This window comes from Mytilus californianus, unplaced genomic scaffold, assembly GCF_021869535.1.
Source record: "Mytilus californianus isolate M0D057914Y unplaced genomic scaffold, xbMytCali1.0.p SCAF_1, whole genome shotgun sequence".
In the NCBI taxonomy this organism is placed as follows: domain Eukaryota; kingdom Metazoa; phylum Mollusca; class Bivalvia; order Mytilida; family Mytilidae; genus Mytilus; species Mytilus californianus.
Window position 1 is genome coordinate 92,350,184 of NW_026262581.1, and position 19,071 is coordinate 92,369,254.

Below are 19,071 nucleotides of genomic sequence, written 5' to 3' on the forward strand. Positions count from 1 at the left end.
AGCAAATTATCGTTCCTGAATAGGTGGCGCCGTGGTAGCCGATCCTGTTCCTCAACTTCCGGTTTCTGCACTGTGCAACTATTTCAGTTACATTTTTATTTAACGATGCCAAGTACTTGTTGTTGTGTACCTGGATGTCATTTAAGAGGAGGACATGCATTTCCAAATGACTTAAAAAGAAGGAAAAGTTGGATCCACGCCATGGCCCATACGCAGATTGGACGAGAACACGATGAAATCGTGGAGTCCATCTCAATCAGCTGTTGTTTGCAAGGCACATTTTACTGAAAAAGACTACGTGCAGGAAACTATTCATGGTAAAACTCTATTTTCTTTTTGAAATATATAGTTATATATGTAATCGCCATGCGAATAAACAAAGTCTGTTTACAACCGCAATTATCGTTTTAGAATAAAAGGGGGTGGTTAATTCAAGACGTCATAATTTTTTGAATTACGATTCAATGTGATCTGTTTGAGATTTTTTGGTGATTGCTACAATTATAATGATTTCTTACAAGAGGTATATCATACTGAGAATTATTTTAGCAGTAATTATGCTAATGTAGTAATGACAGGAATGCATAAGCTATGCCTCATAGACTTTCTTGAAAAATATCAATGACAATGTTAACAGGAACAAATCAATGACATGCTCTCATCTATATTATAGTTATTTAGGTACAAACAATGTACACTTGTTGCATAAGTCTCTCATTGTTTGTCCTTTGGATTTACATAACATACATTGAATCAGGCAAACATAGTTTTATCCAGATTGTAATGAATAAATCTAGTTAATATTTCGCCAGGTAATACAAAGTAAATATTGCTAATGGAAGTTCATTTAATTATCAAAAAACTAATGTTTTATAACCTTTTTCAGGGCGCAAACCCACCATACAGAGACTTAAGTCTACTGCCATTCCCAGCCTATTTTCCTGGACCAAGCAAGAGACTGAATCGTCCACAAAAAGAAAAATCAGGGCAGTTTCCTGTGAAAACAAAAGAACTAAACTTGATGAATATTGTAGTAGAAATCTAGAGGAAAGTTTTGATTGTAAAGTTGGTTTTCCTGAAGAAGTCATTCATACTGCAGAAAGGATTTATGACTGTCCACCACCAACTGCCGAGCTAATGTTGAGCTTCACAGATGGAATAACGCAAACACCATCAATGCCTATGTTTTCAGCAGAGAATTTTGAAATGAAGACACGTGACACAGCCATGCATTTTTATACCGGTTTAGAGTTGTATACTAAATTTTTATTTGTTTTGACCACACTTGGTCCAGCGGCACATTGTTTGAGATACATATATTTTCAAATTGATAGGGTGTCAGTTGAAAATCAGTTTTTTTATGACTTTGATGAAATTGAGGCATTATACAACCAACTTTGAACTTTCTAGATTCTAGATTGAATCTAGTGTTAAGAATATTGTGTATACATGGATTGTTTTTATGTCTAAACAGTGGTGTGAGACTAACACTTGGCCATCTAGTGGTTTAGTCAGGTATTTTTCGCCATCCAATTGCAACTTCAAATTAAAGTTTCCTACGACTTGGATTATTATTGACAGCACAGAATATCCCGTGATAAAACCTAAAGCTCCTAGAGCTCAGGCAACCTTTTCATCATATACAATGTAAAAACAGAAACACTGAAAATACTTGTATGTTCGACACCTGGTGGTTTAGTCAACTATGTCTCTAATGCATAAATGTATGTTGGTTCTACCAGTGACTATGAAATAGTTGAAAGATGTAGAATAGTTCAATTATGTGATCCAGGTGACAGTGTGATGGCAGACAAAGGTTTAAATGTGCAAGATTTGTTTGTAACTTTTTTAAAAAAAAAGAAACAGAATTAGTTCCAAAACTCTTATACGGGATAGAAAAGTCTCCAATTAACATGTGCACATAGAGCGAATTATTGGACTTGGCAAAACATACAAAATTCTAATAAATCCTATGAATGGAACTGAAACAAAACTTTCATCTGAAATAACATTTAGTTGTTTTATGTTGTGTAATTTTAGAACTTGTATAATATTGTGCCAAAGGATGCATAAATAAAAGTGACGCAATGAATTTTGTTCTGATATATATATAATTATAATTACATGCACATGTAAATTGTAATGCATATAAAAATAAGGAGATGTGGTATGATATTCAGTGAGTTTATCGAACTAAAGTGCATAAGAAATGGGTTTAAGCAGTTACAGGTGTTACTGTCACCGTACAATCTCGGAGATTCTCCAACAATGAGAAAAACTTGTACCGTGTAAAAAATTTCAGAAATCTTACCACTAAGTTTTGTTGTCTCACCTTGACTTGGGTGAATTTTTTATATCTGTTGATGTAAATATAAAAAAGAAGATGTGGTATGATTGCCAATGAGACAACTCTCCACAAGAGACCAAATGACACAGAAATTAACAGCTATAGGTCACAGTACGGCCTTCAACAATGAACAAAGCCCATACCGCACAGTCAGCTATAAAAGGCCCTGAAATGACAATGTAAAACAATTCAAACAGGAAAACTAACGGCCTAATTTATGTACAAAAAATGAACGAATATAACAAATATGCAACACATAAACAAACAACAACCACTGAATTACAGGCTCCTGACTTGGGACAGGCACATACATGTACATACAGAATGTGTCGGGGTTAAACATGTTAGCGGGATCCCAACCCTCCCCCTAACCTGGGACAGTGGTGTAACAGTACAATATAAGAACTATAAAAATCAGTTGAAAGAGGCTTAACTCATCAGATGGATAAATACAAATACAAGTGGACGTGGTCGGGTAGTTGTACATCCAAACAACAAAAAGACACTAAGTACAGATCTGAGAGTACTCACAGTTACTGACAGCTAGTTCAAAGCCACTAACAACTGATAAAAAAATCTTGCATCTAAGACTAAATTATCAATCCGTAAGCTCCCTTTAGAACTTTATAAATTTTAGATTTTACATTTCTGAGTTATGGGGTTTTATTCATTAAAAAAGGGGGGATTTTCCAGTTTTTGTCGAGCCTGCGACTTTTGTCGCAGAAAGCTTGACATAGGGATAGTGATGTGGCGGCGGCGTTAGCTAACTTCTTAAAAGCTTTATATTTTAAAAGGTGGAAGACCTGGATGCTTCATACTTTGTATATGGATGCCTCATGTTACGAAGTTTCCGTCAGCCACATGTCCAATGTCCTTGACCTCATTTTCATGGTTCAGTGACTACTTGAAAAAAAAGTTAACGTTTTTTGTAATGTTAAATTCTCTATTATTATAAGTAGTAGGATAACTATATTTGGTATGTGCGTACCTTGCAAGGTCCTCATGCCCGTCAGACAGTTTTCACTTGACCTCGACCACATTTCATGGATCAGTGAACAAGGTTAAGTTTTGGTGGTCAAGTCCATATCTCAGATACTATAAGCAATAGGTCAAGTATATTCGGTGTATGGAAGGACTGTAAGGTGTACATGTCCAACTGGCAGGTGTCATCTGATCTTGACCTCATTTTCATGGTTCAGTGGTTATAGTTAAGTTTTTGTGTTTTGGTCTGTTTTTCTTATACTGTATGCAATAGGTCTACTATATTTGGTGTATGGAATGATTGTAAGGTGTACATGTCTAGATGGCAGGTCTCATTTGACCTTGACCTCATTTTCATGGTTCAGTGGTCAAAGTTAAGATTTTGAGTTTTGGTTTTTTTTTCTAATACTATATGCAATAGGTCAACTATATTTGGTGTATGGAAATATTTTATGATCTATATGTCAGTTGCGCAGGTTTTATTTGACCTTGACCTCATTTTCACAGTTCATTGCTCAGGGTTAAGTTTTTGTGTTTTGGTCTGTTTTTAAACTATAAGCAATAGGTCAACTATATTTGTTATATGGAAGAATTGTTAGCTGTACATGCCTGCCTGGCATGGTTCATCTGACCTTGACCTCATTTTCATGGTACATTGGTCAATGTTTAGTTTTCTTGGTTAATGTTAAGTTTATGTGACAGTTGTAATAAAGCTTTATATTAAGGACTATCAACATGATATCAGTGATTAGTAAAGAAGGCGAGACATTTCATCGTGTGCACTCTTGTTGGACAACAACTCAAAAATGCTTTAAGCAGTTCGCATGAAACTTTGGTGAATTATTTATAGCTATTGATGTAATCTCCCTATAGATTTTCATAAATTTCAAATATGACATTGAGAAGAAATTGAACTTTATATTTGTTTATAGTCTGGCAACAGATTTATTAAGTATTGCGCAACAGCACAGTGTATTGCACAACAGCAAGAAATCTTTAATTGAATATAAATTCAATTCATATAACCGATTTCAAGTTCTTTGACTACATTTATGCAGAAACTATAATATGTCAAATATTTAATTACAATCCAAATTCAGACCTGTATCAAGCTTGAATATTGTGTCCATTTTTGCCCCAACTGTTCAGGGTTGGACCTCTGCGGGTGTATCCAGCTGCGCTCAGCGAATCAGTTTATTTCTTAATTAAGAACTCCTTTTTTCATTCATAAATTACTTTAAACTTGGAAATATAATTTTGCTTGGAGTTATAGTTTCTAAAAAAAGTATTGTCATTGAAAGAGTTGACATGTTGCAATGTACATTTATTCTACATAGTTCTATGGTACCAAATCAAAAGTTTATATAAAAGAAAGAAGTCAAAGGTTTCCCATCAAAGTTTAGTTACATACATTTTTTTTGTACCTGATGTCGTTGAATATAGATCATTATATATATATAAATAAGGAGATGTGTTATGATTGCCAATGAAACAACTATCATCCATACTTAACAGTAACAAACCACATTTGCAAAGTACAGTTGATAACATTTACTTATTACTAAAAAGAAAATGCCTAACTATTTTAAACAGTATTTGAATATCAATTATATGGTCATTTTTATAAACTTCCTGTTACAAAACTTTGAATTTTTCGAAAAAACTAAGGATTTTCTTATCTAAGGAATAGATTACCTTAGCCGTATTTGGCACAAATTTTTGGAATTTTGGGTCCTCAATGCTCTTCAACTTTGTACTTGTTTGGCTTTATAACTATTTTGATCTGAGCGTCACTGATGAGTCTTATGTAGACAAAACGCGCGTCTGGCGTATTAAATTGTAATCCTGGTACCTTTGATAACTAATTTGACTATAAACATAGATAAAAAAAGGTACAAACTGGACATAATGCACTAGTTCATAAACAAGTGAGAACAATTGCCTTCATATAGTGCTCAAAATATGACATTCATATAACTTGTTCAATATCATTAGAGAACTCTAAATCTTAAATACTGAAAGCCACCTCTGACAAGTACACTGTACTATGCAAGATAATGATATAACTGGACTAAAAATACACACAACCTGTAATTAACTGCCTTTACAGCGCTTTCACGCTTTGATTATATAAATATGTATGTAAACCATTTAAACCTACATGACCTAGATTACCATAAAGATCACAAATTCCAATGTGTTAAAAAATGAAAAATGATGCTGTCAAATTGATTATTCACAAAAATATTAGTTTACTAGTTTCAGATATCTTACACATTTTTCTATGGATATAAATCAATAAGCCACAAAAAGTACCCAAACAAAAGTACACATTTACAATTAAATTGAACCTGTTTTAACTAATCTCATTGTGTCAGACAGAATCAGGTTAGAACTGAAAGTTTTGTAGTAATTTAACTTTTTCAACAAAAGACATCCAACTTTTCAATAACAAAAGGAACTTAGGTTAGACAGAATTTTTCTCTAGATGCTTGATCAAATGAATAAGGATTTACAAGTAAGACTCATCACATAAGGATAGTTTTACCTCATTAGGACTGCATTTACATATGTCCTGCATTTTTGAAGATAAAATGAAGCAAAACTATTAGAAGTCAACACTTATTAGAAAAGTCATATGAGGAACAGTAGTTTGTTAAGTTTTATAGGGGAGACAACTTAAGTTTTCTCCCCTATAAAAGTAAAAAGAAAAAGACTTAGTTATCTCCCATTGTTTCTTCATAGATAATTGACCTTAAACATTTCTCTTTCAACTTGCATGCATTTGTACAGTATATAATATACTTTATAGTAATTATTGTATATTTTCCAGGATATAATAGGGAAGGCCTTACCAATGATTGGGACTTATGGTCAGTTGGACAACACACAACAGGTTGTGGCCTTGATTGATGAGGTCAGTGTTTAAATGTTTATCTTGTGTTGATATTTGTACAAAATAATGGTAAAACAGATTTTTTGATATCTAAAAATTACATGATTTGTATCTGTTTTGTCAATTAGCTGGAAATTGAATCATTTCAAATTATTTAAACATGCCAGATGTTCATCTTCCAGACAATAGTCAAGAACCTTGACAGTGACTGTCTTTTGTTATATCTTACTGGTTTTTTGATTGTCTTTTTGTAAGCTCCTAGAAAAATCCTAAAAGATTTGTTGCAACCAAATGTTGGTAGTTATATATGTTTGGTCCTCTTTAACAATTGTTGTTAACCACAACTGCTTCTAACCTTGATTGCCACTTTACTAAATATAGAAAATTTGTCTAATGTAGAAAATGTTGAAAGCTTTTGAAAAGATCATTTTCTTTACAATCTTTGGGTAAGGTTAAATGACTACAACCATCATCAAATATAGTCATTACTGTTATTAAAAAAATAGAAAAAATACTATTAAAAATTCATTAAAACATTATGAAAAATCTGGTAAAGTGACAGTTGCTACAATTTTTGGGAAATGAATGATTTGTGATCCTATTAAGAATCCTGACTGCTAACAAACATCTCCATTACTTTTATATGCCCATAGCCAGAGCAAATCTGAAAAATCCTGTTCAGGCCAATTTGATTCCAGATTTGATGGGAATTAAAGCATTTATTTGAAAAAAAATCTTTGTAAAACAGTCCTAACCATTATTAAACATGGTTGCAACCATTACTGAAAATATAAAATTTGACACACAATTATTTGGAATTTTGAAGCACCTGTAAAGGTCCAATCTCTCTTGACTTTCTGAGGAGATGAAAGAAAGTTATTATTGTGTTATGTCATTTTTTAAAATCATCTGAATTTTTCAATAAGATTTCATCATGTTCTTTGAAGTTGCCACTTAAAAACTATTTAGTGATATTTAAATGGTTTGAATTTGTAGGAGATGTGCATTAACTGTGGCAAATGTTACATGACATGTAATGATTCAGGCTACCAGTCCATCAAGTTTGATCCAGAAACACATCTTCCAACTGTTACTGAGGATTGTACAGGTTAGTATTTATTTAGGTACAAGATAAAAATAAAAATTTGGTGTAAGGTTACAAAAAATAATGTAAATTTTATTGCTTCTTTACTGTAGTTCTAATGAATAGTTCCAACACAGATTTTATAGAAACATAGTTCAGTGAATTGACATGATTTCTAGCTACCATTACATATTTCTTTCCTATAATGTTATCAATAAATACAGTACCATTTCATTATAAGTTGTTTGCTTTGAGCATAATGAAGGGTAATGCAGAAATGTTACATTTTGAGAAAAAAATGTATGTATTTATATAACTGCAAGTCCTTTCCCAAGGTATCACAGACATATCTTAATAGATTACTTACGGTATGCATACCTTAATGGAAAATATAGTTATATTAATGATAATGTAAGGGTTCAACATAAATAATCATATTACATTTCAAATGAATATTTAGACATCGTACTAAAAAATACTAATTTTTATGCTGTTTCTAAAGTTTGCCATAGAAATCAGAATTTTACCATAATAGTATACTGACATTTAAATAATCACATGGTCAGTGGTAATAAAGATATTGTGATTACAAAGTCACACAAATTAAACTATGTGATGCCAAAATTAAATTATTTATTAAGTAAAAAAGAAATATTTCTTTTAGGATGTACTTTGTGTTTGTCTGTCTGTCCGATCATCGACTGTATCACCATGGTCAAGAGGACAACACCCTACCTACCCAAGAGAGGAATCCCCATTCAGACAGGCTTCAATCCCATGCCAGCTGTTTTGTTGGAAACCAACTAGACTATGTTTTATCAGTTTAAGATGACCAGAACTATATTCATTGCAGATGACAATGGGTAGAGGGGATTGTTTGTATATATAAGCTATAGGGAAAGTATCGACTTGACATCATATAATATAACTTTTTTTATGCCCCCGCCGTAGCATTGGTGGCATTAATTTTTACCCTTGTCCGTCTGTACATACATACGTACGTACAAACGTACGTCCCAAAATTGGTTTCCATTCTCTAACTTAAGTTTGCCTCAACCGAATTTTATGAAACTTATACACAATACTTATTACCACAAAACACAGATCAAGTTTGAATTTTGGTGGCGTCACTTTAACCTTCTAGAGTTATGCTCCTTTTGAAATGGAAACATTGCAAAATTTTTAGTTTCCGTTCTCTAACTTAAGATTGCCTCAACCAAATGTTATGAAACTTATACACAATGCTTATTACTACATAATACAGATTATGTACGAAATTTGGTGGCGACACTTTTACCATTCTTGAGTTATGTCCCTTTATAAACATAAAAATTGCTGAATTTTTCGTTTCTGTTCTCTAACTTTAGTTTGTCTCAACCAAATGTTATAACACTTATACACAACTGTTCTAGAGTTATGCGTGTTTACAAATAAAAAAATTGCTGAATTTTTAGTTTCTGTTCTCTACTTAAGTTAGCCTCAACCAAATGTTATGAAACCTACACACAATGCTTATTACCACAAAACTTGGATCAAGTTCAAATTTGGGTAGCGTCACTTTTACCGTTCTTCAGTTATGTCCCTTTATAAGTATATGATATGCAAGCGGGGGCATCATCTGTGTCCACATGTGGACACTATCCACATTTATTTGGATGTTATTTCCCAAACTTATTTTCATATTTTTTACCAATACAGACACTTTCCTCATATTCTATTGATAATCATGCTAAAAGGTTTATTCTTAGATACTATGCAATGAAAAGAAGTAATGTACATTTTACTTCTTATTCACTTCAAAAAATTGTTGGAGGCAGCCATAAACACTATAACATCAACATGTTTTTGCCTTTTTAATGTACTTTTCTGCTTTGATACTTTCTCATATCAACAGCTGATAATTTCTTTCTATAAACATATCAGTGTTTTATAATTCGCCATTTCAGAATCTAATGGATTATGGGTCAATTTTATTGTTCATACCCAAAAATTAAAATAGTGTAACATGGTTGAATTTCCATTGGTTAGGATGTTATAAGTCAGTCACAACATTTTTGTGAATGCTTTTTTAAATATTACCGAGGATTCATTAAATTCTGAAACGGCAAATGATATTTTTGCAAATATGTAGTTCACAAAACAGGGTTATAATCTTTTATAGTCACAATGTAATATTCTTTGTCAACAGAATTTTCAGGGGGAATATCTAAATTGTTTTTTTCATTTATACAATTGTTATACATTTTATACTTTTTTTTTTTCCTTGTCTCTTAATCTGTTAGGACTGTTTCAGACAATTTAGAAGAGACAACTGACAAAGGTGCTCACTTACATATGAATCTTTATGCATCTGAATGTGCTCACTATGACAGTTAAAGCCAAAATGGTAAAATTGTAGATATTTTATTTACTATTTCAGAATTCTACTCTGGTTTGTTATGAATATACCAGTGAGCGATAAAGCCTTGCTATAGTTGAAATTAAATAAGATAGTTTCAATGTAGATCTACCAAGATTGCTACTTTTACCCTTATTTCCCAGATTGCATCAGTTTCATTCAGTATGATGTCTGGCTAGCTCAGCATAGTATACTAAAGATAAGACCTAAGAACATTGCCAAAAAGATAACAATAAAAACATATTGCTACAAAAATTAACTGTCAATACTAAGATAAAATGGGTTATGCCATTGAGAAATCAAAGAAAAATTGATAAATTGTCACAATAAAACATAACTACATTGTAATTATAAAAGTAAGATAGCAGCTTATGATTGGAAAGTCGGTTACAAAATATTTCATTTTTTTTTTCATTTTATGATTATTTTTTAGTTAAACTATACATGCCTTTAGAATAGATTATTGTATTAAAAATGATTAACTTTGTTAATTTTATGATGAAATATGTTTTATATATTAAATTTATATTGTGATGAACATTTTGTTATATTAAGATCATATATATTTCTACTCAAATTAGATCTACATATAGTTTTTGTTATAATTTACAAGAATTTCAGGTACCACTATGATAACAATCAGTGAAATCTATGAATTATTATGTGATTCTACTAAAAATCTATATGTTAGTATCATATATATGTTCTTATAATATATTTGTTATTCTGAGATTTAAATTATGGTGATGTATGATAAAAAAACCTAGTCATTGTTGACCTTTGTTTGCTTCTAATACTTGTTGGTAGGTTAACTGTGGACTTGATTACAGTAATTGTTTTCTTTTTTTCAAGTTTGTTTTAGTTTTCTTTTCCCTTTTCACCCCTGTAATGAGTATTTTCAAGTTATTTTGCTTGAAAGTTAATTGTGCAATAACATATTCAGGAATATATACCTAAATATCTCTATCGGTATTATCAATCCTAGTCACAAACTACCTTTTTGTTAAGTTAAAAGATGAGTTTTTGATTTTGCAAATACTTATTCCTTATAGTAATAATCCAGCAGACTTATACCATGACACTCAAAAATATTGATGAATTTTGCATAATATTCAAGTTCAGCATATTATTTTTTGTTGGCTTTGTTTATATACATGTGAAATAAAAACATTTGATATATTTACTTTGTAAAGAAAAAAAGGTTAATGTGGTATTTGTAGTAAACTTATTTAGAAAGTTATCAGACAGACACATATCAAATATTCTGGTTTTTCAGATTGTTGTACAACTTTTTTTTAATGATATTTGTATTTATTCTCATGAAATTTTATATCCAACAAGCATCATCTGAAATTTAATAAATTAAGCTCAATTTGCTCTTAAAAATTATTTGTTATTAACATGTGAGAGCAGATTTTCTGTTTTGCTAGTTTACTGAGAATTTATTTGGATAAACATTTCCCTAAGCTATCAGTCATTATGATAGGTAAGATGTAATGGTAAAATTCATTGTATCCCAATACTTACATGTTAAATTAAGTAAAATTAGGTGACCAATTAACTAATAATTAAACCAATAAAAACTATTTTCATTCATAATACTTAAAAAGAGAGAGTTACATTTAGTGATAATATACCTCAAATAGGACAGGTACATGTGAGTACTCAATGTTATTTCACTTATGTCAAGAGGTAAGATCATACTGCAGTTATCATTATTATGTAAGTAAACTATTACATGTACTGTTACAATTATTCATTGGAAACCAATTTTTGAGGATTTCGTGGGAACAGGTGAACCACGAATTTGATCGTTCAACGAATTGTAAATGTTCTATAGGGTTGTATGCAGACTTTGGCAAAACCATGAAATCAAATATCCACGAAATTGCAGGTTTTTCTCAATCCACGAAAATTGGTACCCACGAAAACAAATGAATCCACAGTAACAATTATTTTTAATCATCATGTTACAAATAACAGAGCTTTTACTGATATCTGTATAGTATTTCAATGATTATTATAACTTTAGTTGTATAACAGCTGCTGTATGAAGAGATCACATTTGATAGAGATTAAAATGATAGTTCATTGTAGACTTGTGCATGCAATTGTATCCTATATGATTGATAAGGTCAGAACAGTTAATTATTATTATATACTAGAGGTTCACTAAATAACAATCCCTATTATTATATAAGGAATTATTTGTTGGGTTTATATATCTTTATTTAGTCATATTTTGTTTTGTTTTTGTTTTGTTTTATAGATACTACCAGTTAACATTACATATACACTTAATGTCTATTGTAATATTGATATATTGCATGAATTATATAGATACTACCAGTTAACATTACATATACACTTAATGTCTATTGTAATATTGATATATTGCATGAATTATATAGATACTACCAGTTAACATTACATATACACTTAATGTCTATTGTAATATTGATATATTGCATGAATTATATAGATACTACCAGTTAACATTACATATACACTTAATGTCTATTGTAATATTGATATATTGCATGAATTATATAGATACTACCAGTTAACATTACATATACACTTAATGTCTATTGTAATATTGATATATTGCATGAATTATATAGATACTACCAGTTAACATTACATATACACTTAATGTGTATTGTAATATTGATATATTGCATGAATTATATAGATACTACCAGTTAACATTACATATACACTTAATGTCTATTGTAATATTGATATATTGCATGAATTATATAGATACTACCAGTTAACATTACATATACACTTAATGTCTATTGTAATATTGATATATTGCATGAATTATATAGATACTACCAGTTAACATTACATATACACTTAATGTCTATTGTAATATTGATATATTGCATGAATTATATAGATATTACCAGTTAACATTACATATACACTTAATGTCTATTGTAATATTGATATATTGCATGAATTATATAGATACTACCAGTTAACATTACATATACACTTAATGTCTATTGTAATATTGATATATTGCATGAATTATATACAATAAACAGAATGCACTTTGGTCATTTTCTTCTTAATAAGAAAAAAGTAGATGTTGGGTGTATCTAAATAACGAGATAGCAACCAAACAAGACAATATAAATCAAAAGACATGAAGATGTCCATATATGGTTTTCCCTGAAAGACCAGTTTAAATACTATATATTACCCAAAAGACATGTAGCGGTTAACATATGGTTTTCAGTGAAAAACAAGTTGAATAACCATATTTCCAGTTCTAAACCACTCAGTTGAGTCAAGATGTGACTGAATTTTACTAGCCGCTTATCTTTCAAAGCACTTGAGCTGACCCCTATTTATTAGTCGGGATTCAATTTGTGTTGCTCAATCTTCAGTTTTATGTGATGTATTTTGTGGACTGTTAATCAATTATTTTCTAGCAATGTTGTCCGTCTTTATTTTAAGGCTGTTTTTTATTTATCAAATTTTATATATTGTCGTGTGAGTGTTATAATGATGTATTTCCTATTTTTGTAAATGTTGGGAAATTTAAAAGAATTTTTAAAGCGCAATATCATAATATATGACTGAGATATAGAAAGTTATGTAGAAATCAAATTTATGGACATAAATAGTAACTCTTTTTTTCGATTGTTTTTCGGCTAGACAAACTTGAATGAGTTCTGGAGATCAAACAAACAATGTTATTTCTATTGGGGATTGGATTTTGGAATATCCCTTATTCTGAATTGCTTGAAATTTATGAAGGACTCAAATTTATGGACATAAAGAGTAACTCTTTTTTTGATTGTTTTCGACTAGACAAACTTAAATGAGTTCTGGAGATAATTATCAAAATTGGACATAGAACAGTACGAGACTCGCATGACTAACATTTTTACTAAGAAATTTCATCAACACTAAGTTCTTTGATTTTCAAGAAAAACACAAAGATATTAACATTGTATAAAACTTATAAAATTCATGACATTTGTGAAGTACATGGACTAGATTGGTTTAACTAGTTTGTGAGTACTCAACTCTCTCCATTTATTTATTGACCTATTGATAGAACTGGACGATTATGCCAAAAGATGTAAAATAACTTTAGATGTTTATACTATGATATTGACAACAAAAACTATAAAATAAATTAATTCACAAGTATAATATAACATTTTTGATATACTCAATGTAACTATTTTGTTTGAGAGAGCAACGAAATCAATTCAAAGCCGCATGCTAAAAATCAGAGCGACAAATAAGATGCAACAATAGTATATCCATGTTCGAAAGTTGTATTTCCAATTGTAATATACAATTGAATAGATTGTATAAGAAAAAATGGAAGAATTGCATGAACCTCAAACGGAGTGAGACCAGATGCTTCAACATAATAAGCGTCTTCTGCTATGAATGCATCACCCGACAGCAAATCCCAACTAAGAAAATGAAATGAAATAAGGACGCTGTCGGTAAATTAACTCATCGGAGATACCAGGCTTAAACATTTTGTACACCAAACGCGCGTTTCGTCTACAAAAGACTCATCAGTGCAATAGAATAAAAAAAGCAGATAAGATTACAATTCTGGTATATTACTTATACCAGGGAAACATGTCCCTCGTAAATTTAGATGCAGACATGTCATATCAGTATATCAAATTGAAATGGTGATCGTAAAACTTGTTTAGTTTTGATTTCAGCTGTTTTCCTCATTTTGTTAGTAGCAGACCCTTGTTAATGAAGTCCGTATAATTTTAGAACCGTCAGTGTACACTGAAAATTTTCGTCAATCTTTTCTCGGCTTCTATGGAAGCGAATAATTTCATATTTGGTCTTGAGCTTGAAAATGTTAAGTTGTAACCATTTTTTACACCTGCCGTACCGCCACTTCCTATTTACCATTTGTTTGAAATTTTACCATACTCAATGTACAAGAAAATTTTCATCCGTAATATTACATTAATGAAAGTATTTTATTCAAGTCCAACTGAACATAGTCTTAAAATAATTTTCGTTAACTATGCATCAGCACACATGCTCCCCTCAATATATTGCTTTCACCGACGCAGGTCCTGACCCGGTATTGGTTTTTTGTCCTGTTTAGGCCTTTTCGATTTTACATTTCAAACGCTATATATTGCTTCCAAAATTTTTGGTCTCTATTGTACCCAACAAAGTGCCTGAAGTTACCTTCACTCATCACCCAGTGCTTCGATAGTAATTTAAATTTGCTCCCCAAACATTTAATCTCGAGCGTAACTGATGATTTTTGTTCCATATAAATATGTGTCATGCATAAAGTTCACATAACAGAGGTCAGTATCCAAAACAATATCTAGGACACAATACCATAAACACTGTGCCTTCTTCTACCCTTTCGTTTCAAAAATGTCAACGATTCAAGTTTGTTTTAGTAAACTGTGAAGATATGTCAACAATGTCAGCATGTAATTGAATTTCCAAAAATAAGAGAACAAAGGTGTTTTAAACTATCTTCAATTATGATCATATATAAATATATCACAAAATGTCTCTTTTAAATACAAATGTATATATATCACAGGTAATATCACAGATTTAAAAATAAATAAAAATTAGCAATTAGTAAAGTATTATCTTGTTGGCAATTCACGGATATAGCGTAATAACTTTCTGTTTTACAACCAAAGAACCATTTGGGATTTTTACATTTAAATTGAGTAAAATGTTAAATTCTGATGTCCACATGTACTATTCAAATTTGCAGTGTTCAAAGACATTTTGATCCCTTCGCTCTTAGCCACGACTTCGAACACAAGAGTGGTTTCTTGCGAAAATTTCCAAAAAGTAGAAACCACAATCTTGGAGTTCGTTAATAGCAACAGATAGATGCAATTCAGATATAAAATTGTGGTCTTGTTCAGGGGACAATAATTTTTAGTGTATAAACTAATATTTTTATGATACTCTTTTGTGTCGGAAACGTAATAAAGTATAACATTAAAACCACCATACTACATCTTTCATTGATGTATGATATTCGTTGCTAGCAAACAATAACTAAGACCATTTTGGATTTGTTAACATTGAGATTCTTGTTAGAATAGTAAGGACATGTTTTACATGTGAGAGACTAACAATTCCTTTTCTCAACTAATTCCGTATGCCAAACTTGCCGCTGTGATAGATGCAAAAAACAATTAAAAACGAATGCATACTAAGAACCTAGTTCCAATGTTAACATTGTTACTGAAAATTCATAAATTTCTAGATGTGCGGGGCATCTTATTGACTTGAATCACTGACATGTATATATTTTACATACTACAAAAATAAATAACTATATAAAATGTAACAACATTAAAAATCAAAAAGTATGATAAAGATAACTTCCCTGGTTCTTTAGACACTCTCATTTATATATAAAATCTACAAGGACGGAGATAAGACTAACATTCATACAAAATGTCAGGGTATGCAGAATGGTTCATATAAATTTGGCAACTAAAACATAGTCATGTTAACATATCATTCTTTGTTAAGCTTTGTACCAACGATATCTGTTTCCTAGATGGTCAAGGAATTTGAAAATATCTACTTGGTCACGTTGGTTTTTATACTCCTGTGCAAGGCGCACAATTACGTCATAAGGAATGTCCATGTGAGCGTACTTATTGAATTCCATCGTCTTATCAATCATTACTTGGTAAGGTATTAAGCCTAAAACAAGAGTACATTATTATCTGATGTTCATTTTTCATTTGATATATAACTTTATATGCTCTTATTCTATTATAGCTGTATAGAGTGGAGGTAAAAAAAACTAGTTTAACCCCGCCACATGCAGTTATGCTTGTTAAACGTCATTAGCCTGGTCAGTGGTTGCGTTTAGTAATTTTGTTGTTTTTCTGGTAACAAATATAGTAGTTTATGGCAGGATTTGGCAGTCTCTGTTAAATTTCATTACAACTTTTCTAGACTTAGGACTATTTTGAGCTCGACATATGGTGTAATCACTTTTGTATTGTAGATGGTATGTTGGCCTTAAGACATCTTTTGTTTTGTTATATTTTTTTTTCTTTTGTTTCGTGTCCAGGACTTCTATCTCATTGATTTTTTCCCTAAATCTTCTTTAATTAATAATTACCTTCGGATTTTCCTCTCTGCTCATCTATAGCGTAAAGTTGTCCACTAAGTTTTAACAGTTTATCTGACCAGTTGTATCCCTTTTCGCTGACCTCCATACCTTCCCTCATTATCTGTAAACATGTAACAATTGTTTAAGCATACATGTAAAGTTAAGAATTATTCATAAATAGAACACATATATTTTAAAGATTTATTTGAAAACTCAAATAAGAAACTCCAATTAAGTCAAAACACAAGAATTATTATTTAATGAATCTTCTTTGACTATCGCCACTTTTCTTCAAGAAAAGTTATAAATAGATGCGTTAAAGGCGTTTACGTCAAAATATGAATAAGAAAGGTGCATAGGTCATAACATCTAAATTCTTACCACACCCAAAACATAACTTGTCCTACAAAAATAGTCCATTCTAATGCCGAGCCTTTAAGGAAACTCAACACCCAACACCACATGCTGTATATATACTATCTAATTTATTGAAAAAAAATATCAAGCCATATATGTGTGACCATGGCAAATTTTCACTAAACAAGAAATGCTCGTTCCTCCTATGTAAATTCATTTATTGACCGTCATGATTAAAAAAAAAGAAACAAACGAAAACAAGTATTGGCTGTTGGTGCAATACAATTGGTATCGTATATGATATTACTACCACCGGGACGATGACACTACTGGTGGACTGTTAAAATCCCGAGGTATCACCAGCCCAATAGTTAGTACTTCGGAACTGGCATAAAAATACGGATATTGTTTTATTAAAATCGGTTGTTTTAAGATTATGGAAATCATTTAATTTTAGGAATTTACCTTTCAAATGCATATCTCTGATACCTTGACCGGGTTTGGCTATACATATGATGTTGTTTTTTTCATTTTTTTACCAGCTCTTCACCGTTTCAAATAGGTTTTAATTTTCAAATATTTTGTCCACAAACATTTAAAATTGTCGAAATGCTTAACTGGTGAAGTAAAATGTGCATCGTTAATATCATTGATGAACATTTTTTAAAAATACATAATTTGTTTCATATCAACAAAAAACCTTTAAATTGTTTGGTTTTTTATTTTGTTGTGAATTAGAAAAAAATATTGACAATTATTTACGTTTGCATATAAAATTGTTTGGCCTTTTCGACTGTTTATATTTCACCAGTGCTAATACAACAATGACAAAACAAGTGTGCTTTAAACAGATGTACCATATTACAACAGCAAAAAACAATGTGCAGTATTTATATACCTGGCCTTTTGTGTCTCGATAGAAAAAATCCTACGACAAATCAGTTTTAATACATGAGAATATTCAAAGACTATACACTAGGATCAAAGTAACATTAATAAGATATAAATCAAATAAAAATAATTAGACTAATGACAAAAAAAATCTATTAACTGAATTGCAAAGAAATGCATTTTTAATTAAAAAGAGTTAATGAGCTTGACTTTTAAAAATGAAAAGGTTATGTACGATTTATAAGTACTATCAATTCTCTTGATATTTACATACAATTCAAAGTCATTATGTAGTTATTTACTATAGAAATAATTAGTAGATTGATGTTAGTGCTCTGTGAATCTAGAATGTCTGTCATCTCTTTGAACAACTTCTGTTCACATAGTTCCTAGACTTGGGTTGTTTAGTACGATAGAAATGTATTATTTTTGGAAACTGTACGGATAGTTCAAAGACTGGGGTTGTGTAGCATTAACTAAATATATTATTATTTTTGGAAACTGTTAACTATATGTTCTGATGTATTTTTGTCTTTATCTTTTATAAGGTGTACCGGGGAAAATTCGTGCATCGCACCAACACGGCAAACTTTTATTAAATACCTTTCCTGGTCTGTCCATATATGGCTGTTTGTGAAATAAATGGAATTTATTGTTATTAAGTTTATAGTTAAAGTCTGTTGTATATCGTGGATATTGCTTTGTGCTTTACACTGGTTCAGAAGCAGAATTCCTGTAAATATTTGTGTTGGTTTACAGAAAATGTGCAAGTCCTTCACCAAATGAAACAGAGCATGGTTCCCAAAAAGCCTAAAAACTAAGAAGATAAACACAAGAAAAACTGAAAATAGTCGATTATAAGTCTGTATGGATGATACATCAAATTAATAGGTGAAAGGGATTGATATCAATATAAAATTTGTAAAGGCTGTATGAGCGTAAATATATAAATAACAAACGAATAGTTGGCACAGCAAACAGTGTA

General features: G+C 30.8%; 3 protein-coding genes across 17 annotated transcripts in view; 2 read left to right on the plus strand and 1 right to left on the minus strand.

The window, feature by feature from the left end:
• The window catches only part of LOC127726179 (dihydropyrimidine dehydrogenase [NADP(+)]-like), a 41,494-nt gene extending 28,718 nt beyond the window's left edge, over positions 1–12,776 (plus strand). Inside the window, exons 21-23 of the mRNA XM_052233452.1 lie at positions 6,162–6,245; positions 7,221–7,332; positions 7,973–12,776. Coding sequence (XP_052089412.1) covers positions 6,162–6,245; positions 7,221–7,332; positions 7,973–8,115 — 339 coding nt within the window. The 3' untranslated portion in view covers positions 8,116–12,776. The remainder of the gene's footprint in view (positions 1–6,161; positions 6,246–7,220; positions 7,333–7,972) is intronic.
• Positions 56–2,080, plus strand: LOC127726265 (uncharacterized). The gene is made up of 2 exons (XM_052233580.1): positions 56–317; positions 887–2,080. Exons 1-2 carry the CDS (start codon positions 233–235, stop codon positions 1,399–1,401), a joined length of 600 nt encoding a protein of 199 aa, XP_052089540.1. The 5' UTR covers positions 56–232; the 3' UTR covers positions 1,402–2,080.
• Positions 12,777–15,203: 2,427 nt separating the features above from the next.
• LOC127726190 (uncharacterized) overlaps positions 15,204–19,071 on the minus strand; it is a 77,778-nt gene continuing 73,910 nt past the window's right edge. For 14 of the 15 annotated variants that reach the window (XM_052233494.1, XM_052233483.1, XM_052233500.1 and 11 more), the window contains 2 exons: positions 16,848–16,959; positions 15,204–16,420 (listed from right to left, as the gene is read on the minus strand). In XM_052233494.1, the coding sequence (XP_052089454.1) occupies positions 16,239–16,420; positions 16,848–16,959 (294 nt within the window). In that variant the 3' untranslated portion in view covers positions 15,204–16,238. Of the gene's footprint in view, positions 16,421–16,847; positions 16,960–18,093; positions 18,124–18,689; positions 18,714–19,071 lie in introns of all 15 variants that reach the window. The other variant, XM_052233561.1, reaches the window with a different exon arrangement.